Source organism: Schistosoma haematobium, chromosome 2, assembly GCF_000699445.3.
Source record: "Schistosoma haematobium chromosome 2, whole genome shotgun sequence".
Classification (NCBI taxonomy): Eukaryota; Metazoa; Platyhelminthes; class Trematoda; order Strigeidida; family Schistosomatidae; genus Schistosoma; species Schistosoma haematobium.
In genome coordinates this window covers 23582874-23607404 of record NC_067197.1, presented here as the reverse complement: position 1 = coordinate 23607404, position 24531 = coordinate 23582874, and the positions used below count along the sequence as shown (strand labels likewise).

General features: G+C 29.3%; 2 protein-coding genes across 2 annotated transcripts; one reads left to right on the top strand and one right to left on the bottom strand.

Annotated features, from left to right (window-relative positions):
• Positions 1 to 3719: 3719 nt before the first annotated feature.
• EMX2 (Homeobox protein emx2) lies at positions 3720 to 23414 on the bottom strand (the record flags this gene model as incomplete). The annotated part of the gene is made up of 3 exons (XM_012943601.2): positions 3720 to 4357; positions 11864 to 12054; positions 22166 to 23414. 3 exons carry the CDS (start codon positions 23412 to 23414, stop codon positions 3734 to 3736), a joined length of 2064 nt encoding a protein of 687 aa, XP_012799055.1. The 3' UTR covers positions 3720 to 3733.
• On the top strand, positions 15095 to 23844 carry MS3_00006510 (uncharacterized protein; the record flags this gene model as incomplete). Its single annotated transcript, XM_035730857.1, has 7 exons — positions 15095 to 15100; positions 18865 to 18921; positions 21994 to 22078; positions 22511 to 22630; positions 22760 to 22833; positions 22954 to 23082; positions 23773 to 23844. 7 exons carry the CDS (start codon positions 15095 to 15097, stop codon positions 23842 to 23844), a joined length of 543 nt encoding a protein of 180 aa, XP_035585530.1.
• Between the last annotated feature and the right edge of the window lie 687 nt (positions 23845 to 24531).

Genomic DNA, 24531 nt, shown 5'->3' with positions numbered 1-24531 from the left:
GGAACTCGAGCATCTAACTTTACTAAAATACCTAATAATCTCAGTTAAGTACTAAGTAATAGAATTCGAAATCATATAAGTATATTCGAGTATTTAAAGAAAATATTAGTGAAAAACTAATCTCAGTGGTTGAGATCATGAGATCACTTGGAAAACTGAACTAGTTATAACTATATCTAAGTGAATAATTTTCACAATAAGATACAATCTTCATATTCTCTTAAACTTTCTTACTAAATTGTTAATATATACCTTAAAAATTTATGATAGGATTGACTATTCTCTTTAACTGAGTCGTCATTCAATATCGTACTAATGAATGCTTACAAATAAATGTTGATGTGGGAAAAACTATGATTTCTAGATGATTTATACAATATTTAAATATAAAAGAGATATGATATAGACAGTGTTTGACACTTATATGTATCATCAAATCACCTATGACTACAGACCCAACAGAACTATTCATTTAACTAAATTTATATCATCAACAGCGAGACTACAATTTATGGACTGACCAATCGGAAATAAGATAACTAATCTTGGGTTTTGGCGTGAAATTCATTCATCCATTAAGCTAAATAGCGGTTTGACATTTTAGCTTATGTCAATTCGTGATGAAAACCCTAATTCTAATAATTCCTCACCCCAACCATCAACTTGAAATCATAATCCTCAGTTATTCACACACGTTTATAATCATCATTTAGCCCTAATAAGCAGGTGGATGTTCTCGAGGTCACTTCAGTGTCACTCAAAGATTGTCCATAATTAATAGACCCATCTCATCAACAGTATATTTAAGTCTAAAATAAAAAAAGGCTATTTAATTAAATATTAACCGATAATCTTAACGGATCTAATGAATGATAAAGTTGATCTTTTTTAAAACAAAACAAAAAGAACAATAACTAAAACTTTGCTTTAACTGAAGTAACGAAACTTCTTTTTCCATATCCACTTGTTTGAGTGATGTTTATTTTCACTAATATAAATACTTTGTATACACAGTTCTCTTTATTATCTGATGAGAGAGCAAGAACAAAGATAGGTGAAATGGCCTCATAGATTTTGATCATTATTTAAGTAATTATCTTTGTAAACAATTATTAATCAAATATTCGTTTATTATTAGTATCAGAGGGGGTTTTGTGGAGATGGTAGTAATTTAAATAGTTGAAACGATTAGTCAATTGAAGCTAGACCATCATGGAAAACCTGTAAGCATTGGACGGCCGTTTCCTCCTAGTATATCCTGGAGTTCTAGTGAGAAGCAGTGATCAGTGAAGTTCAACTGGGTCTGTTGTGGGATATTAACTCATTGAAGACAATGGTTGATGTGTCACTCAATTTCGCGGATTAGTTGAAGTTAGACATTAACACCGTTGGTTGCCGGCTCAGTGGTCCTGGGTTCGGATGCCGCGAGGCGGGGTCGTGGAGGTGCACCGCTGAGGAGTCCCACAATAACATGAAACGGCCGTTCAGTGCTTCCAGGTTTTCCATGATGGTTTAACTTTAAGTGATTCATGATCTCAATCAATTAATATTAATCTACTTTGAATTCTTAACAGTATGTTCTAATGTTGATTGTATAACCGAATTCAAGATCTATGATGTAATGAACTTTTAATGTTCTGAGATAACATTAATTTAATAGTCCGAATACTGAAAGTTTTAATAAGTATTCCATTACAATCAAGCATTTAGATTGCTTTCTTTTGATAAAATAGGTCGATTGTAAGTTCATGTGAATGAAATCTAGTGTTATTTATTCTAATTTATCACTTTTCTAAATAACGTGTTCTCTTTTATTGAGTAGATGTATTGAATCAATTTTATTCAATAAAATATCTATTACTTAACTAAACTTACACTGATTTATAGGAAATATCACATAGCTATTCGATATTAGTTTCAAACTCCTTAGAAGTAAACATTTCTCTAAGACTAAATAAGAAAATGATTCCATGTTTTAAATGAAACACATTTTCTGAACTAATTGTAAGGTAAAATATAATGGTTTTTCCATTCCCTCTGAAAACCATTGTCGTTTCTTCAGGCACATAAAATCTAACTCATCTGAAATTCTGTAAGATAAGTCCTAAATTTTTCAAACGGCATCAAAAATCGAAGTATAATTAGTATTTATCAGTAATATCAGATTATCATAAAACAGATCTTATTCTCAAAAGTTCTTTTCATTACCAATTGATGTTAGCTGGTAAATTATTCATGAATAAATAAAAACGGTTTAGACTCTCAGTTTATCTTAATCTAGAATTTAACAATAATGTTTTTATTGATGACATTTCACAGGTTTGAATTCAATGCCTAGAAATTTTGTTTAGTTTATCAACTTTTAATCTATAATTTATAATGACAACTTATACTAATAAGTATATCGGTTGTTGGATTCTTTCTAATCTTCGCATTCATCATGTATCCTTCTTTTAGTTTATTGAAAAGTACTTTATAGAAATATCCGATAACACCTAATAAACAATCAGAAATTAAGATCATTAAATGACTGTTTGTACTTTCTTATATTCTATATATTTTTACATTCTATGATTGTAAATTAACCTGCTTTTTATATCACGGTATAAACTCATTTTCTATATAACTTAATTTATAACAGTACAATTAAATCAATTAGATTTTATATTCAATAATAACACAAATATAGTTTACTGATTAAAATAATGAGTTAATTGAAACTAGACCACCATGGAAAACCTGAAAGCACTGGATGGTCGTTTCATCCTAGTATGGAACTCCTCGACAATGTGCATCCACGATCTCGCCCCCCCCCTGCGAGACTCGAACACAGGACCTATCAGTCTCGCGTCAGGCGCTTAACCAACTAGACCACTGGGACGGCATCCAACGGTGTTAATGTCTAACTTCGACCAATCCACGAAGTTGCGACACCGCAGAGTGCGGGATCGTGGACGCGGACTGCTGAGGAGTCCCACAATGGGACGAAATGGCCGTCCAGTGCTTCCAGGTTTTCCATGGTGGTCTAGCTTCAATTGACTCATGATTTCAATCAGTGAAATTCCTAAAATCTCCACAAAACCCCTTCAGATATAGTTTATACAACTTTTTTTAAAGTTTAATAAACTACAGTCAAAAGTGTTTTATATTATTCTGTAATTTTTTGAATGATTCTTCAATAAATAACTAGTTGCTTCTAAAGATAATTATGATTAGTTTAAATGAATACCCCATCAACAGAAAAGTAAAACAGGAAAAATTTCATCTTTCGTTTTTTATGTTTTTTGTTGTTGTTGTTTTGTTTTTCAAAGAAGCAAATTTGTTTTTACAAAATGATATGGTTTGTTTTAATCTATTTCATAGAATATCAGTATTAATATTAGTGAATGTGATTAATACAAATAGAAAGTAATGAACTTTATAAAAATGAATCGTTTGGTCAATTTTTTACGATAAAGTTATATCTTAAGTAAATAAATCAATTCTTTTTTGTGTATAAAGATAAAGGTACATAATACTTACATAATTGACCATTATTACATATCAATTTAAAATATGCATAAATGTATATTTAAGACGAGTATACCATAGTAACAAGATAACTGAAAAGTAACCATGTTTTTTTTTTCAAAGACAAGAAATGAGTTAAACAAGTAATTGATTGCGAAATTATTTGTATTTTCTTCTATATAGGTAGATATATATATAGATAGATAGATAGATTTTAAAATGTTTATCTACAAGAATGTTGTAAATAATTTAGATTTTGTTTTACTGAATTTAATAGATGTTGTGATGAATGTAAAATAGACGATTGTTTTCGTTCTATTTCAGTGTTTGTATTCAAATTTTCATGTATTTGTTTCAATGAATTCCAAGTGTATTTTGTATAATCATTTATTTTGGATATTTCTGATAAATCATTAATCCTTTGATTGTTTGATCTTGAATTATCAAGATATTGTTGACATTCTTTCGAAGGACTAAATTGTTTATTTTCTGTAATAGAATAAGAATTTTGTATTGGAAATGTATTGATATTGATTCTTTTAGAGGATTCAGAGTTTGGATGTTTTGAATGTATTTCATCCTGGAATTCCAAATTATTTTGATTCTGATGAATAGATTCAATCATAACATTATCTTCCTCTTCATCTCTTTTAGCTAACTTATCATCAATATCATCATCATCGTCGTCATTATCGTCATCATCATTGTCATCACCATCATCATCACTGTCTTCATCTCCATCTGATAATGATTTTTGGTCTTTGGAATTCGAATCGCTTAGAATTTCTTTACCATCTGTATGCAAACGTTTATATTTCGTTCGACGATTCTGAAACCATACTTTTACCTGTTGAAAAATATATTAATATATTGCATTTTACTAAAGAAAATAAGCTGAATATTTTGTAAACAGTAGGATATTATAATCACATTTTTGTTTAGCTTCCCGAATGACGCAACGAACTACTCTGGTTTCTATCTTAAAGTGAACTTAAATAGCTGTGGTGTGCCCAGGATTCTTTTCTAATGAATATCACTAAAAAAATACATTTATTGAAATTGTGAATTGATCTAAGTTAAATAACTATTGAAAACTTGGAAGTAGTCTAACTTATATTGGTTCATGATTTCAGTGAAATTCAACAACATCCACAAACCCGCACTAAAATGCATTTAATTCTTGATGATAAGTAGTTCAATTTACTTCATGAAAAATTAATTTCTGTCTTATTTCAATTGTTCTACAATCTAATTAGTAAGTTTTCAGAATACGTTTCCATGTTGTAGTATAGTAATCACCATATCCCTTCGTTACATAAGATCATCGTGACCAAACCAGTGGACAAAATTAAATTAAATATAAACAAATTTGACATATTAATCCTCCATTAATGAAATCTCCTTACAGTATGCCACGAATAACGGCTTATTTAACAAAATCCGACTTCAGTAATAGGAATATGATAATTAGATTGGTATATGATGACTGAAGCATTATACAATAGTTTGTATACGACTACAGTAGATTTAGAATACAACGTGGTTTTTATTTATTATCATCGATAAGTCACTATCTTACTTCAAACTTCACTTATTTAACAAATAGTGGCTTCTCGCTCCCAAATGCCCTGGTACGACCGAGAGTTCAGAGAGTCAACTCTCCCTCTCGAAATGCTCTCACATGGCCACGTACATAGAGCCACTGCGAGAGAAGTCTTACTCACTGCCTTCTCTCACCATGGGTGTTGTTTACGAAATAGAAAGGACGAAAAGTGAGTGTCCGGCGCTTTAACCGGGTTGGTGGATATAAAGGATCCACCTAGGGGAGTTGGAAAACCCAGATTCCAAACCAATCGTGCACATTGGCTCCAGGATCGTGAGCAAATAAATGGCTTATGAACCAATTATTGGTCATTAGCTACCATGAGACTGCATCTTCTTACGTTTCTCCACTGTCTTGTGGATTAAGCCTTTAGGTCAAAGGTTCGAGGTGTGACCCCCTAAGAAAACCACTTGCTCCGGTCTGGGCACCCAGGCAGTATCACAGCCCATACACAAATAAAATAAAGTGACGAAAGTTACTGAAAATACTATTTGTGTGGCGCATATGCATCTAGTGCCCCTTTATGCCAATATTGATGTGTTCAAGTAAATAAATAAAAATCTCGCTGAATCGATCCATCTTGAAGTTACTCACCTTTGAGAGTGATACAACTAGCTTTGAAATAAAAAGTCTACAAACTCACATAAATTAGCATGAGTTAGTCAAAATAGAATGATATAGAGCATTGAAGAAAATACAGAAAAGCTTAATGATTGTTAAAAATTTCTGATCCAGTCAAGTGAACTAACAACATGCTTAAATAATACGATAAGATGTCACAACCTGGTATCATCTATAAGATTACTTTCATCGGTTATGAAATTAAAATTCAGTTAACTTTATAGTTGCAGTTAAAGGACTTCCGGATTATATAAGTGATATCTCAACTCTATTTCTGTATGAAATCTCTATTTGAGAAGCTGGTATTGAGTTCAGAAATGAGTATTATTCAAATCAGTGTTGATTAAAATATATTTTCAGAGTTGAATCTCTGAGATTATTTTTATGTGCAAGTCAGTATTATGAATGGATTGATGTTAGTCCACCACTGAAAACCTAGAAGCACTGAATGGTCGTTTCGTACTACTATTAGACTCCCAAGCAGTGAGCATCTACAATCCCTCACGCTGAATTCGAATCCAAGACCTTTAGTCTCTCGTACAGACACTTAACCCTTAAACCACTGAATTGCCATCCATTGTCGTTAATGTCTAACTTCAACCAATCCGTAATATTTCACGACCGTCTTCCATTGTCTCATACTAAGAAGAAACGGACGTCCAGTGTTTCCAAGTTTTTAATGGTGGCCTAACGTTAATCCATTCATTATCTCACTCAACACTTAACAATCTCTACAACCCTATACTGATAAAATCAATATTTGTCAGACAGAGGCTTTATGTTAAACAGTATAGAACTGCAATTTATTTGGATAGAAAACTTGACAAAAATGTAGTACACAGTGGCCTTTATTTGGTTATTTAACTCACCTACAAACTGATTCAATTTGAAAATTAAAATCAGTATCAATAAGTTATAGTGCAGTGTGTGCTACTGATATTAGTAGTATGTATCATCAATCAGTAGTGAAATATCTGGCAGCAGAAGGTTAAGGAAATTGAACGGAAATGAAGGAACAGTGAAGTTTGAGGTAATTGATTGACATTTTGCAAATTAGATATTTACTATATGATTCTCAGATTATACTAAGATATTCTGTAACTTTGTATTCAAATACATTCGATTTTCCCTAATTGTGTTGTCGTTCATTAGAATAGAGCTTGTTAGCTAACTATTTAACTAAATTTATAAATAACGCGGGAATTGATAATTTAACTAAAACTATTCTGAATTAGTTTGTAAGATTATCTAACAGTCACTTAATAGAACTTTTAAATATACTTAAATTTGACACAGAAAGGATAATTATGTAATAAATATCACTGTCTGAAATGAAATTAGCTTACAAACCTATTAGAAGTTATTTTCTTAAAATAACAAATTTGAGAGTAATTTTTTTTTAAATAAAGGAAATCAAATGAAATTTAAAAGTTTAAACTTCTGTATTCCGATTTATTAGCTCATTGATATCTTACTCGTTACCAGGTAGTGCCGAAATGTTCTCTGCTCAATTCATGACAAGAGATATATTTATATGGAATTTTATATTGAGATTAAACAATCATTCAATATCACTGATTGAAATCATGAGTCAATTGAAGCTAGACCACCATGGAAAACCTGGAAGTACTGGACGGCCGTCTCGTCCTAGTATGGGACTCCTCAGCATTGCGCATCCACCCCTTCTGATATTCATTTAATATATTTGGATTTTCAATAATCATTTAGATTATCCTATTCAATGGTTACAATTAGTTTTATAAGAAATAAATAATGAAATGCAAACTAATATTTGAGATGGTTTATCAAATCAAAAGTTAAAATTACCTAGTTTCAAATATTAAAGTATCAAGTTGTATTTGAATGTTTTTCATACACCTAATAGTCAACTATTATGAAATTATTTATACAAAATGTCTTTGAAAAACAGTTTTGATCATGAATAAACCTTATCCAATATCAAGTTTAACCTTTCAAGATCATCGTGTATCATAATTTTATTTTATAAAGATTAAAATTAGTTTTGTGTGTGTGTTTATTTAAACAAAATTAAAAACAATTTACTTGGTATTGTTTACTTGAATCTTCCTATTGATGTTTAGGACTGAAATTGATCAGTCTCTTATTAGCATATGTGCATACTGTGTGTATTGCCTTGATATTGACTTAATTTACAAGCATTATAAGCAACGATGAATAGTGGCTAGTAGTGGAATTCACGACACACGTTTCGTCCCATTTGGGACTTATCAGCTGGATGTGCCTCATCTTAGAGTCCCAAAATGAACATCACCTCTGAGATGCAGGTACATTCAGTTGACGGTACCAAATAGGATGAAACGTGCGTCCTGGATTCCACTGCTAGCCACTATCTATCTTTGCTTAAAATTAAAAATAGTTTACACTGAATGTAAATCTCTAAGTAATAAATAATCATTAAACTTATTATTGTTCTTTTTTTCTTCACATTTTCTTCTCTAAATTATTTTTATTATTATCAAATGATTTTTCGATATTAATTCATCCATTATTCTTTTTAAATTATAAACTTGACCATAATCTAATATTAAAATAAAATTTTCGTTAACTTGTTCCTTTAATCATTTTTTTTCTAAATAAAAGATATTTGTTTACTTGTTTTAATAAATCACAAATGAATTAGAAATTACTATCAGCATATATATATATATATATATATATATATATATACTGTGATTATATGCAAATATCTTATATATCGTGTCCTGTACCTATCAAATTTCATCAGCTCTAAAATTGTCAACATTCGCAACCATTCCTACCAACCTATTTCTTCATACAAGGTTTATTAAGTTTTTCTAACTATGTACGCTTTCACCGTATATATATATATCATTGAGTACTACTGAAACAAACGTAATAAAGTGTATAATGATTATTACTTTTCATAAGAAACAAGTTAAATTTACTACCATTTTGCGTGTACATAAACTTTATCATTATGATTAGCATTTTTATTCTATATAGAAATATTTATATTATGCATTAGTTATCAAGATGTTTAATTAATTAGAAATGGTCATTCAGTTAGTTAGTTAGTCAGTGAATAAAAGTTGTATTCTTTAAGATACTTTGGCATACATATATACTTTTATAAATAAATAAATATACCCATATACATATATATATGTACTATCTTTTGTTGAAAAGCTGTATTTGAATCTAACAACTCCACCTACTTTAATAAAGTTTATTTACATTTTTATCTATTAAATGTACACAAATTTATTTGTACAATTTTGAAGAAATCAGTCACGCGACTGATTACAAGTTTTATTCACTATATATATATATTTCTTTTCTCAATATCTTTTTATTTCTATTCGCCTTTCTTCATGTCTGTAAAGTGTTATCAAGTTGACAATCGAATTAAGAATAAATATAATTTTGTATTAATGTTATTTATAGAATTCAACATTTTGCCCTATTCACATTCATCCCCTCTTGTCTATATTACATTATATATTAAAGTAAATTGTCCCCTTTATAAATAATAATAAGATGAAAAATTATTCGAAGTATAAAGAAAGACACTAATATTATTAGTTATGTAGAGTAATGTATATAGATACATATATATTTCTGAATAAATTTTATCATAAAAGTATATCTTGACATTTTGATTTTTAAGTAGCCCATCTGTTTTTTGTAATAGAAAAGATAATATAATACATTATAATGATTTCCATTAGGTTTTATTTTCCCAATATATACTAATGGTAAACTTTAAACAATAAACATCAGATCAAATTTTAAATCAATTTGATTTATTCTCTTTTTAATAAATAAATAAATAAAATGGTTCATTAATGATCGGAGTTTATAAATTTATTAGTTATTAAGATCATTTTATTTTAGTTCTACTCCATACATGAATATCATACCAATAATAGAATAGAAAGTATGTACGTGAAATGCTTATATCTTGCGCCAAAACGCATATTCCCTTGATTTATTGAACTTTGTATCAGAAGTGGTTTTGTGGAGATTGTAGTAATTTTAGTAGTTGAAATCATGAGTCAATTGAAGCTAGACCACCATGGAAAACCTAGATGTACTGGACGGCCGTTTCGTCCTATTTTGAGACTCCTCAGCAGTGCGCATCTACGACCCTGCCTCGCTGGGTTCGAACCCAGGACCTATCACTCTCACGCGCGAGCGATTAATCACTAGATCACTGAACCGACAACCAATGGTGTTAATGTCCAACTTCAACTAATCCACTAAATCGAGCGACAAATCCACCATTGTCTTCAGTGAGTTAATATCTCACAACAGACCCAGTTGGACTTCACTGATCACTGCTTCTCATTAAAATTCCAGGATACACTAGGACGAAAGGGTTGTCCAATGCTTCCAGGTTTTCCATGGTGTTTTAGCTTCAATTGACTCATGATCTCAACTGTTAAAATTATTGAACTTTGATTCGATTATATTGCCATTGTAAATATAATAACAATAGTAATAATATATCACTTGAGTTAGTTTAGAAGTAGTGTTATATTCATGATATTTATCGTTTCAATGAAAATGATTAGTTTCTTGTCAGGTTTTCATGTTCCATATAATTCTTCAATATACTAACTATTTTCAAGGAGCTTTGTGCTTGTCTTCACCTTTCTTCTAATGTATTGCCGTATATTAAATGAAGTTACTAGCATTTAAGTAACTATTAATCTCATAATAATAAATTGTATTTTGAATATGGTATTTTTGTTAATCAGTTACTTAATTTTAATCATTTTCTTTGACACAGTTTATATATACACTTTGTATAACAAAGTGGAAAGATAATACATTTTCGAAAAATCATGTCTCATGTTGATCAATACTGATACACAATAGTTTTATGGAAAAGTACCACTTATAACTGAACAACTACTTCCAGAAAAATATTATTGAAGCAGAATACAAGCATTTCATAAGTTAACCTCCTGCAAAAATCTTTGGAGAAACTTCATTAGCATATCAGTTTATCTGCATATTCCTAGATAGTTTTTGTTCGGAAATTTCTTCATTATTTGACAGTAAAATATTTCATGTCTGATTTAGTTTTATTTAGCTCTTGTATTTCTTGTAAATCGGTTCACCATTTGTGTTTAGAATTCGTTGTTCATTTTTCACGGCATTCATTTTTTCTAAGCCGTTAACTACTATGCCCATAATTAACATTTTATCTCCATGGTCAATTAACTTTATTATTAGTATTGATATGATAACTGGAATTCTTTCATTCCAATTGTGGTTAAATCACAGGGTCTCACTCAGTGTTAATAATGATTCTTCTGAAAAATCAAATTTCCAACAATGTAATTTATAAAATCTAGCTTGTTCACACTATGTAATGTCATTTGCTATTCACTGATTTTATAATAAGAATGCTACTGTGCTATTAAAAGCTATTGATCCCTAAATTCAATCGTCTCGTTTGTTACTCAGAAGTTTATTAAAAATTTTCTTGACATTAGACGGAAATTTCATGTGTTCAGTAACAAAATAATCGGATGTTAAGAACTTCGTTAAGTCAGCATATTAGGACAAAATGTATTACTTTAAACAACCAAGACTGTGACTGATTAAAATTTAAAACGCACATCATTGTATTTCCATTTATCAGTCTAAATGTTTTGCGTACATCGTCAGTGTGTTATCATCAGCATATTAGCTGGAAAGTATCAAACCAGACAGAAACGGCTTTTTCAGCTCACGTTAGTTTCCGAGAGAAAATACACCCAAAATAATTATAAAAAATTATACATAACTAACGTGATTACCATTTTTTATTTATTTAAAAACGATCGTAATCAGTGATACTAGATAATTTTAAGCTTATCTTCAGAATGTTACGAAGCATTTGAACTTCATCGATTACTATCATAGATCAGTACTCAAAACTTCCTTAATAATTCTACTTTAGTGGTAATTATCTTGTAAATTTACATTAAAAATGGAATAATTCACAAATGCGTATCCTAACCTTTTATAAGCAACTCAAAGATCCACATAGTTCAATAAACTGGTCATAATTAAGACATTAATTGAAATGGTTAACAAATTATTAGATGTTTTTTCAACCAGAAAAACACTTACTTGAGTTTCAGTTAGATTTAAATCAGTAGCTAAATCTTTACGTTCTTGCCCGACAACATAATGATTTTTTTCAAATGCACTTTCTAATTGAAATAGCTGAGCTGGTGAAAAAGCTGTACGTATTCTTTTTGGTTTCCTACTATCGGATGTAATCAAGACGTTACGACCAAGTGAATTCTTAATAAAATTATCTAGATAATTAAAAAAAGTAAACAACATGCATTTTGATTAATAATTATTTGGGTTTGTATGTGTAATACAGCAATATTAACTGACAAGTGAAGTGATGTAAAATGAATGTTCCCTTTTTTGTGCTTGTACATGTTTTCGTAGTTCTGTTCTTGACATAATGTGGCAAACTTTCATTTTATCATAAACCAGCGGTTACTTGCAGAATTATACAGAGATTGCCCAGTTCTATCGAAATAAAGAAAATAGCTATCTTTCTATGATCATAGAGATTTGCATTCTTCTAAGGAAGAATATATATATATATATATATATATATATATATATATATATATATTAGTCAAGATGTATTTTAATTTCAAAACGTAAAGTAAGACGCTTGATCATCGTGTATAGCACGATGCTATTCCTTTACTGAGGAGAAGTCTATTGAACTGAGCTTTTAACTTCATTCTATTTGTGATCAAATATATCCTTTGTTTGGTATTATCGATGTGTTACCGCTTTATTTACTTATTCCATCTCAAAGATCCTGTCTCCCACTTTAGTCAGTTTCAATAGTATTGTAATAAATGATTTGTCAGCTTCCTTGGCTCAGTTGCAGTAACACTAAATATCAGTCATACGTTCACCAATTTATCATGAGTTAAGCTGTTACAAAACGCCGGGAGTTGTTTGGAGTATCAAAGTCAAAATAACAAAAGTATAAAGATAAAAAAATTGTTTTTACTGCTATATTCCATTACTATTTAAAACAATATTTCTAAAGTATTTTGTAGATTTTGTTGTCTTATTATTTATTTCATAATATACATTTCATCATCACCTACTAGTTTACGTGGCATTTATTCCTTAGTACTGAGAAGTAGACATAAGTATTGATAAATTCAATTTTGAATAAGAAGAAAACTTCTCAGTATCATGCCTTGACAAGTTTTCATTTTACTATTACTGATGATTCGCACACTTCGTATACATCATTTATCATGAAAGTATTATATATAAAATAAATTTTCATTGTAAACATACCATAAACTTTATTGTCAATCAATAAAAGAATTATGAAAGTGAATATTATCATCATAAAATTTCTGACAATTATGGTTTTCATCAGAGTTATTATTGTTTAATGAATGTTAATTTCAAATTCCTATTTTACTTGTGTTTAATGATGACTTCTCACGCTCAAGCGCTTAACCACTGGACCACTAAGCTGGCATCCAACGGTGTTAATGTCTAACTTCAACTAATCAACGAAATTGAGCGACACATCCACCATTGTGTACACTGAGTTAATATCTCCCAACAAACCTCGTTAAACTCTACTGGTCACTACTTCTCACTAGAACTCCAGGAAATACCTCTTGAAGCTAGTCACTAGTGAGCATATGTTGATCAGTATCAAAAGTTTTGAAAATATTATAGTAATTTGAATAGTTGACATTATGAGTCAATTGAAGCTAGACCACCATGAAAAGCCTGGAAGCACTGGACGGCCGTTTCGTCCTATCGTGGGATTCCTCAGCAGTGCGCATTCATTATCCCGCATCTCAGGATTCAAAACCAAAACCTAACGGTCTCACACGAGAACGCTCAATCACTAAACCATTGAGCCGGCATTCAACTTTATTTTAAAAATTAATGTCATAAATTTTCTTTAAAACTGTGTCTACTAGATATTGAACATTGAATGATTTAAAATTGGAATACAAATATTTATGCATAGGTCAAAGATGAATAAAATAATCTTTATCTACTGTTATTATAGTATGTAAGCTAAATAGAGACTATCAAAGAAAATAATAATAAAGAAGTGGAAGCAGGAGAAGAAGAAAATTTATAGTATGAAATAAATATATCTGATGATCTAATTTATTTATTCTGATTAATTATGTTTTATAACGAGTTAAGTTAGTTGTTTTAAATTATAAAAAGTTAATACTCGATAACATAAATTGATAAAGAAAAATTTTTAGAAAAGAAAAGAAAAGAAAAACTTTATTAGTTCAGTTAAATTAATATACCATATGGTTGTAACAAATTATTGTTTAAGAAAATTGTCAAGAAATCACATATCTAACTTATATACAACAAACAAAATTGATAAAAATGTTTGTTATCATTATTATTGTTAGTAATATTATTATTACTATTATTAATATTAGTAGTATCAATGTCACGTATTATGTTTAACCTTTAGTTAAATTGAACTTATTTAAAAATTTATCTTTAGTTATAGAAAGGGCATCATTATCATATCTACTTTATAAAATAATAATGAAGAAGAAAATGATGATAATGATGAACTTTATGTATATTTTCAAATGATTAATGTTTTTCTGGAATGTTTAAAATTCTCTATAGTGTCGAGTCTAAATGACTTATAAAATAATAAACCTCATCATTCTCCTTTAGCTGCCTTTCTTTCTCGCTCTCTCCCTCTTTCTTAGACACACACACACACACAAATAATGTTTGTTAAAACACATTGTACTAGAATTATAAGATGAATGTCAAAATTTCAATCCATTCGCATGTCGTAGCTGCTTTGTTACTTGAAGAATATTAGATATGAATAGTCACAAAGTAGTGAAAACATTTAATATTTATGTAAACACAATTAAAAAGAATAAATATAATTTTCTGGGCAGCTCTTTACCCTAATATACTACTTATATACGTTGGGTGAGTGTGTACGGCAGTTCATGTTGTCGAGTACTATTTTAGTAAATCTTATTCATTTCGAACGGTCTATTGATCTATGGATTGTTATCAAATGTGTAACTTGAACTAATAAAGAAAAACATAGAGAATTAGTCAGTAAAACTGATCTAATACTATTTATGATTTATACTACCTACTATTATTGAGAGTAAATGGCGTGCTGTATGTGAAAAAAACCATATTCGTTCATTTATTTCATAGATAATATAATGTGGAAGCTAAGGATAACTTATGTATATTGAGATGTAAATAAGGAGAAAATGAATTTCTTCATATGAACGTGTACATACATATTTATAGATAGCTAGCAACAAACCAATGATAGTAAGTGATTTCAACATACTAAGTGAATATAAATAATCATATTTCACCCTACTTGGATCATCAATCAAATCCATACACACGTATGCTTAATTAAATATAAGTGATAAAGTGATACCAAAGTTGAGGCTGCCTCAATTTAAGAAAGACGAAAATTACATGGACTAACAAAAATATTGGCAACAGCAACTTAACTGATAGAAACTAATAATCGAGTCGGTTTTTTTAAAAAAAATAGTAAACCACAACCGAAAGTCAAAACTTACTAAAATAAAACCTTGAGCTAGTAAAATTCTACCTATTAACAAATCAGAATAATTCTAAAATCCAGGGGAAAAAATGTTTACATATAAACAGATTTTTTTCCAGTCATACATTTACGTATAGTTTTACGAAGTTCAAGCAAGGTATCTTCTATTCAGAAATATGACTACACAGCCTAGTACTAATAGCACGAGTTATATTCGTTAAACTTGAATTATAATTGAAATAAGATTATGTAATATACCAAATCTAGTCCACCTATTAAGTGTTATCTTCGAATCACAGAAATGTGTACAATCTTCACAAAATTTCAAAATATTAAAAAAAAGTATATTTGATGTATACCCATAGAAAACGCTTTAAGAATAAAAAAAGTAATAAGGATATAATAAAGGAAAGACAATTGTTAAATAGTCATTAGTAATCCGGATGAAAAATCAACCACAAGTGAGTAGATATTTCATTAAGAAATAAGTAAATCCACAGTTTGTCAATATCTAAAATTTCTGTTTGATAAATAAAAAAAAGAAGACTTTTCAAATTCCCCGCATAAATTCTACCAGTCAAGATTATGGATCGATTGAAGTTAGCCATTAACACTGTTAAATGTTGGCCATCTCAGTGGTCTAGATGCTACGCGTTCGCGCGCGAGACTGAGGATCTTGGGTTCGAGTTCCGTCAGCGGGATCATGGGTGCGCGCTACTGAAAAGTCCCGAACTAGGACGAAGTGGCCGTCCACTGCTTCCAGGTTTTTCATGGCGGTTTAGTTGTAATTAACTATCATATTATTTTAAACTCGTGACTAAAAAACAACTTTTAATAAATATGTCTAGAACTCCAAATACTTCTACCATATCTTTTGCATCAATTGAACCTCACAATGGAAACTGTACAGTTTTTGATTCGGTTTAAATTCACAAGGAAATACTTATTGTTAAAGAATTTTGATTGAGATTATGAATCGACCAATGTTAGGCTAGCATGGGAAACCTGGAAGCACTGGACGGACGTTTTGTCTTAGTATTGGACTCCTCATCAGTGGGTGTCCAAGATCGCACACTCGGAATTCGAACCCAGGATCTTCGGTCTCGTGTGCGAACGTTTAACCCTTAGGTCGCTGAACCAGCATCCAACGATGTTAATTTCTAACTCCAAGCAATCCACGATATTAATGAATTTCAATTTGTTATGAACTATGAATGATTTCACTACTTTATATTCATTATTTTTTTCTGATTGATATATTTTTCGAAATCTAATACACAAATAAATCAGTATGATTATCAATGGTCAAATTAAATTGTCAGTGTCTCACTTTTGTCAAGATATCTGTGATTTTTGCACATACCAACACATACAATGTAAGAATTTAAGACATAAAACATCTCTATATACAAAACTAAAAGATTGTTTAAATAGAAATGACATACAGTTACTTAAACAAGTTTAAACAGAACGTAACAACAATAAGGTCAACAGAATACAATGGGTTTATTACATTTCAGTGGTTTCCACTCATCTGCATAGTAGTTATGAAGTTAGGCAATAACTGTTTAATAATTATTTATTTATTTTTCCCAAGAAATTTATAAATTAATAAAAGAGATGTTTTCCTTTTTTATTGATTGAATAAAATGTAATAACATTAGATTTTTGTATTTACATTGATCAGGTAGTTGAAGTTAAGATAAGTTTCCTTTAAGTTATAATTACAACTTATTCATAATGAAAATAATAAATAGAATGGATGAAGTCTTGTATTTATATTAAAAAAAAACAAAAGGAATTATCCAATTTTCTTTGAATTTAGTTGCTTATAGGCATATTTATTACCTTCTTTTATATATAATCAATTAGTATTTATGAATAGTTTCTTTCAATGAAATTTCAACTAACTGACAATGTTTCCTATTCAGTTTTTTACTTGTCATCAATGCTAGAACAAAACAACAACAAAAATCTATAAAAAAAAGTGAAGGGAACATAAGTAAAACAAAACATGAATTATGTTTTACAAATGTATCATTTAATGAAAAATTCTATTTGTTTAACTATCTTTAAATATATTAAATTTCTTTTCTGTTTACTATTATTTTATATATCATGGATAACGATGATGATGATGATGTGGATAAGGATGAACTTGGCAACAATTTCAATGACATATTTATTTAACAAGTTTATTCACAATATATGAACCCGTAAAACGACAAAATTTAACTAAACTGGATTGTATTTTATATTTGTCACTGAACAAAAACATCATACACATATGATTATCTTAATAATAGTTTTAATATTCTAGAAAAACAACCTTTATATGAACTGTGAAAAAAAAAGTATCTTGAAGCAATTTCTTCATTAAACAGAATATCTAAATAATGATTGACTTAAGAAGAAATTTCCCATGTATAATTATTTATTAATCTCGCAGGGGGCGAGGTCGTGGATACGCACTGCTGAGGAGTCCCACAATAGGACGAAACGGCCGTTCAGTGCTTCCAGGTTTTCCATGGTGGTCTAGCTTCAACTAACTCATGATCTCAACCATTCAAATTATTTATTAGTTGATCAACTAATGATTTACCTTCTGTAAAATAAAATATTTAAAGTTCCATTTAGAAGGTTAATCTGGAAGGTAACTTCATTTATCATATATAAAATCAGTTTTAATTAACTTTAATAAAGAAATATAATGATGTATCATAAGATATTTCAGTAATATCTACTGAAATTTACAAATTTGTAATGGAGTAGATAAAGACTTTTTAATTTTTAGCTAGGGTAAAACTACATTTTCTTTTTCTTTGAGGAGGGAGGGTTAGATTGAATATATGATGTGTAGTTCTGTTGAAAATAATGATTATCTATTTCTAATGATATCGAAAACTTCTCCTTGGATTAATTCACTTTTTAGCTTAAATAGCTTGATGTTTAAAAGTTGAACCTAGATGTAATAATCTCCTACTACAATAAAATATCATATTCTTGCTTAGTGAGCTTCTATGCAAAAGCTTAATGATTCAGTCATCCTTTATCAATCACTTCGAATCACTGTGCAGAAAATTAATGTATATAAGTAGTAAATTATTGACGCATTTAGTTAGTTTCTGTGTTTACACTAGCCGGTTACTGTTTCTAATCTAGAAATATATGCCACTAGTTTAGGCATGTTTTTTTCGATTTTGAAAAATACATTTACTCAGAATTTTATGTTCTTCTTGATGTATATGTAAATCGAATTTGCTGAGTTGGGTTTGTAGTTTGGTGAAATGGTTACTTTCATTTTTGTCACCCAAATGATGAATATGAACAAACCTACTAATTCATATATTTTGGATAGTAGCTAGAAGTGGAATTCCAGATATCTTTTTATTTTACAAAAATTGTTAAAAGTGTTAGTTTGGGCTTTTTGCAGAGATTTTTGAATTTTGTTGTTCAGACTAGTCGTAACTAGAAAGTTGATAAAACCAAGAAAGAGTGTATTGCTATTTTACTATAGTTTGTGACCCCATATACAAACAGTAAATACGTGGCCAGTAGTGAACGATTTCAAGAGGTAATTTCTGAAGATCTGGTGAGAATTCATAGCCACTGGAGTTCATCCATATATGTGTTAGCTACCCATTAAACGTTTTGGATCAAATTCTGACAGAATTCATACTGGTAAACTATGAATCGAACAGCTCCAGAACACGAAGACGGTCTATAAGGATTTATCTACCTTACTAAAAGGCTAATATCAAAATGATAATTTTTTTTTCTTTACTCCTAGCGATACATTTTAAGGGTGTAACCATACATCTTAAGAAATATAGTGACTGATTTAAGTGTCTGGTTATCGGAGTATGTAATTACTATCCCTTGATGTACACCTTTTTCTCACAAATATATAAAACTATAGTCGGTTGGCTACACCTACGTTCAGACATGAATTTGAACTGATGATCAAGTAATTAATCAATCAGATTGTTGACCTTCATATTCATCTTAAAACACTGATAACCTACCATACCATTTTAAAAATTATTAACATTATTAGGAGACATGTTTGAGGAAAAGAAAGGACAGAGGGTTTAGAAATTGTTTATTGATGGGTTTCGGGTCTAAATGATAGATTCAAACGACAAGTGTTCTAATGTTGTCCTCCAAAATAAGTCAGAATGACAAATGCATATATACATTTATATATTGGTTTTATACACACTTGATTAGTCAACAGTCATCACACTGGAGGAATCCACTGAATTCGTACAGGAACTCAAGTTACATATCATATTGAATAGATCTCATGACAAGTTAATTCAAAGAATATTGTTCTGAATGAATATCATACTGATATTAAGCCAATGTCGCGTTAAAATTCTAGTAAATATTGCAGTGAGTAATCATCACATTTAATTGAAAACAAAAGTAATGTATAAAAATCTTATTGAGTTGTAAACGTAATTTTGTCTTTATACCTTGTCAGATTAAATAATAGTTATACAATATAGCAATAGTGACTAATGTCAGGAATACAAACTATTGCGTGCCAACTCAGTGGTCTATAATTTAATTGCTCATCTTAAGGCTTGAATGTATTAGATTTCACCAAAGGCAAGGTAACGGATGTGCGCTGTTGATGAATTTCGTACTGGAACAAACAACTATCCAGTGTTTTATAGTCTTCAACGATTTTTAGTTACAAACAATTCATATTTTAAATTCCGAGATTACTGGTGATAAATCTTTCGCTTCAGTACCGTTTCTTTATTTAATGAGCCTATTTAATCATAGATATATTATAATCCATTTACATATACTTTGATATTAGCCTTTATGCTTTAGTCAACCATAAATATCAATAAATTAGTAAAATAGTCACTTATGAAGTGAAGAATATATGTATATAATTTTCAGTATAACTAGAAAAGCAAATCGCAGAATCAGAAGGGGATTTTAAGGAAATTTTACTCATTTAATGGTTAAATTCATGAGTCAATTAAACTTAGACCACCATTGAAAACCTGGAAGCACTGGATGGCCGTTTCGTCCTACTATGGGACTCCCTACAAAATCTCAAGACGAAATAAATAACAGACAATAACTACTACTAGCAATTATCCATCTTTGCTTAAAAAACTTGTGACTTAAGGCCATTTCGAGACAATACTCGCAGGATGCACATATGCCAACAAGAGACTAATCAATTACAGTCCTAAATAACAATAAGAAGATACAAGTAAAACAATAAATGAATTTAGGATTATTAATAATAATGTTTATAACTCCCAATCATATAAATGAATATATTTTGAATAATGACTAAAATTATCAATCATAGTGTTATTTCATTACATGAATTGTATGGTATCATTTATGTTAACAGTAAATCAAAGATAATTTTTGGTCTATTTTCATCATAATCTTACATAATTTGGAAAGCTGTTAAAAGTTAATAAGCATCATGATAATTCATGACATAATTTATGACTCTTAAATAATGAACATTTTCTCTCTACAATGCTTGATATCACCCAAAGTTTACTATGTTTTTGTCTTTGTTTTTAAGAAAGTACATTTTAATGAGTTACTATGATAAAGACCGTTCTTAAATAAGTTATTTAAAAAAATATATCAATCAAATAAAATAATAATAAACTCCTTATTATCAATTATTTTTGTTTAATATCAGAAGGGGTTTTGTGGATATTATAGTGATTTCAATATTTGAGATCCTAGGTTAGAATCTCGCTAGGAGGTATCATGGATGAGAACTATTGAAGAGTCCTACAATAGGACGTAACGGCCGTCCAGCGCTTCCAGGTTTTTCATAGTTTTCTACCTTCAATTCATTCATGATCTCAACTATTGAAATAATTTTTGGGTTTGATATTTCAATGTGTAGACGAAAAGTTGAGATTTTTTAAAGTATCCATTCAATGAAGTGATAATCTAAATTGATTTTGACCATTCATCTCCCTAAGAAAAAAACAATAATAACTTGTAAAAAGATTGACATTTTGAATTTGATTCCTATTCAAGATAAGGTGTAAACACTGGTAGAGCGTCTGAAACTAGTAAATTGTTTACTTATTCATAGGATATTTTTTGGTTTGGGGGAGAAATTACAAACTTTTTTACATAACCAATAACTTTGTTTTTTACTCTCATTACAATTGACAATTCCTCAGTATTAATTGTTCAACATAAAATTCATCTTTCGTCTAGATATTGGAATTAAAACTTGAAGTTTCAACCTGTGATAATCACTTATCGATATGCTCATCAGTAATGATTTCCAAATTATAATTATCTAAAGTTGTTGTATACAGATGAAATTTTTAAAAAAATATATATATATATTAACTTCTTGATTTAGATTTTAGATTTTGTACTCAAAACAATAACAACTTTCTTTAGTGATTGATTTAGTGATCATTGGTTTTAGGTTGAAATTTTCGAAAGAAACAAACAAAAAGTGTATACACACTTATCCAATATTCCAGATGCTTATTAGGAATGAATAGTACATAATAAGAGGCATATATTGATTCATAGTTTTCTGTTTATTACTTACAATTACATTTTATACTCAATAGAACTGTTTCAAAGCTTAACAGATATTTTTCAATGATATTTTAAATAGAAACTTAAGCCTTTCTTGTTGTTATTTAAGAAATGGCTTATGCTTTATAGTGCTTTTATTGAAATAATTGGTTCATATGCTCTAGGTAATTTCGTTTATAGATTTGTTCAACATCACCAATTCTAATATATATATATTAACTGAAATAAAATACACTATTCATTTAACTTACCATAATTATTTAATGATATATTTGAATGATCAAGTTTAGCTAGTTCATTTAAATCTTGAAAAACATTTTGTCCACAATTATTGTCTAACATAAAACGTGATTTCAAAAAATTGACTATCAAACGATCTCGGTTTACTGCTGTTAGTTGTGAATTCAATTCAGTCGATTGTTGATGATATAACTGTTGTTGTTGTTGTTGTTGATGTTTTTGCTGAGGAAGCTGTTGTTCAAGATAATTTTGATGATGTAGATAATTTAAATAAGGTTGATATAAAGAAGAGGATGGAGTTGAAGGATTTAATTCTTCTAGTTGTTCTTTATTTAAAATATTATTAATCATTATAGACATTATGTATGATGAATTAAATGGTACAATCGTTTCAGGATATGAATTCAGTGATATATTAGGATTATTTTGTCCAAGTGAATTTTGGGTTGGGTTTGGCAAAATATTATTGAAAAAAGGTTGATCATTCAAATTATTGTCTACAGAATTTAAATTTGTTAAATTTATATTGTTTGGAATGGATTTATTTGGACTAGTTATTCCGAATAAGTTATGTAATTTTAGTAATATTTGTAACTGTTCTTCAGTATTAGACCCAAAAGAAGGAGAATTTGTAACAGAAGATAAAGGAGACGACGAAGAAATGACAGTTGGAAATAAAGTAAAATCATTCGAGATGATTGTCTGAGATGACCCTGAAAATACTGATGCGTCCGAATTTGTTTTATTTATTGACTGAATAGTCATTTCCTCCTTTGATAAATTGTTAACAGAATTAAAGGATTGTGCAGATATAGTTGGAGATGATTCTGAAATTATATCAGTATTATTATTATTACTACTACTACCAATATCACTTGCATTATTTACATCAAACTTTATCTGCGAAGTAGATTGTAGTGAATTCAATGTAATTTCTGAATCCGAAACTAAATTCTCACTACTTTGATTAGATAGCTTAGAAATGTAATTATTTTCAATCCGACTTTTCTTAACAATATCATTCCTTGTTGAATTTATTCTGTGTATTATATTTTTATGTTCTTCGATTGAGTTCAATGGAACAATCATAACTGACTGGTGATTATTATCATTATTTATAATGTTAGTATTGATAAGTTGAAAACTATTCTTTTCATCTATATTTCTTTTCATTGTTTCTTTAATGAATAATTTTTCTTCAGATGAATTCAGTGATTCTAATGTTGGTTTTATTAAATCTGCTACTGAAAATCCGGACATAATTTCTTATTAACCTGAATACTAATTATAATAATAAATAAATAATTTCAAAACGAATTTATCGTCTACTATCTAATCCACTGAGAATGGATATATATATACCAACTACAGCTTATTCTTAAGTTTATTCTTTCCTTACTATAATGATACTTTTCGTCTCTTTTGATATCAATCATTGGGATGAAATTCTTACTAGATGAGATACATTCATAAATATGTTGTTTTCCCATTGGTTAATTACTTTGGTTAAATAGTCGCGTAATTGGCTTCTGCATCAATATTTAATTTCATCCAATTTAATTTCCTTTTACTATATAATTTCAGTTATGTGTACTAATTTGTTTTCTCCCCATATTAGTTATCATCACCACCACCACCATCACACTATCTTCCTTCTCCTTTTCATCATCACCATCCAAATCAACACTGAATTCACCTGTGAAATATTCCATGCCCATTTATATTTATTGTTGGAATGGATGAAAGGGAATTTTCTGGTTTGTTAATATATTTGTTTGTTAGTATTGAAGTATTTGTTGTTTTATATCGTTTCATTTTTTTAAATACCGGAAATGAACATGGTTTGCCTAGGAGAAATTAGTATGAATACTAATTAACGTTAACACTATTAATGATAATTATAAAAACGCGAAATTGAACTACGAAATGTCTCTTTGTCGGATTTACTGTCGAGCCGTAAAAATATACTTGTGTATATCAGATACTAAAGCCTAATTCTGTGAGGAATTATGAGCAATAAATAAACATGATGATGTAGTTCAAATATTTAATTACTAGATTGTAAAGATAAACTCTTATCTTAATTTCTTTTATTTATTGTTTTTTAAAACAATTAATCCCTTTGATAAATTTCGTCTTCTCATTACATTATCGAAATTTGTTGTTTTAATAGAAGTCATAAATTTGTTGGAAAAACAATTATTCAGTAAATCTAAATTTTCCTTAAATTATACAAGTGTTCCCACTAAACAACTCCGTCTGTAACTCTTCCAGATTTACTGCCGGTCCCAATCCCGGATAAAAGAGGAGGGTTGGGCATGGGGTTAGCTACCCCATCCCGTAGAAAACTAACTCGCTAAAAAACGTTAACCAGAAA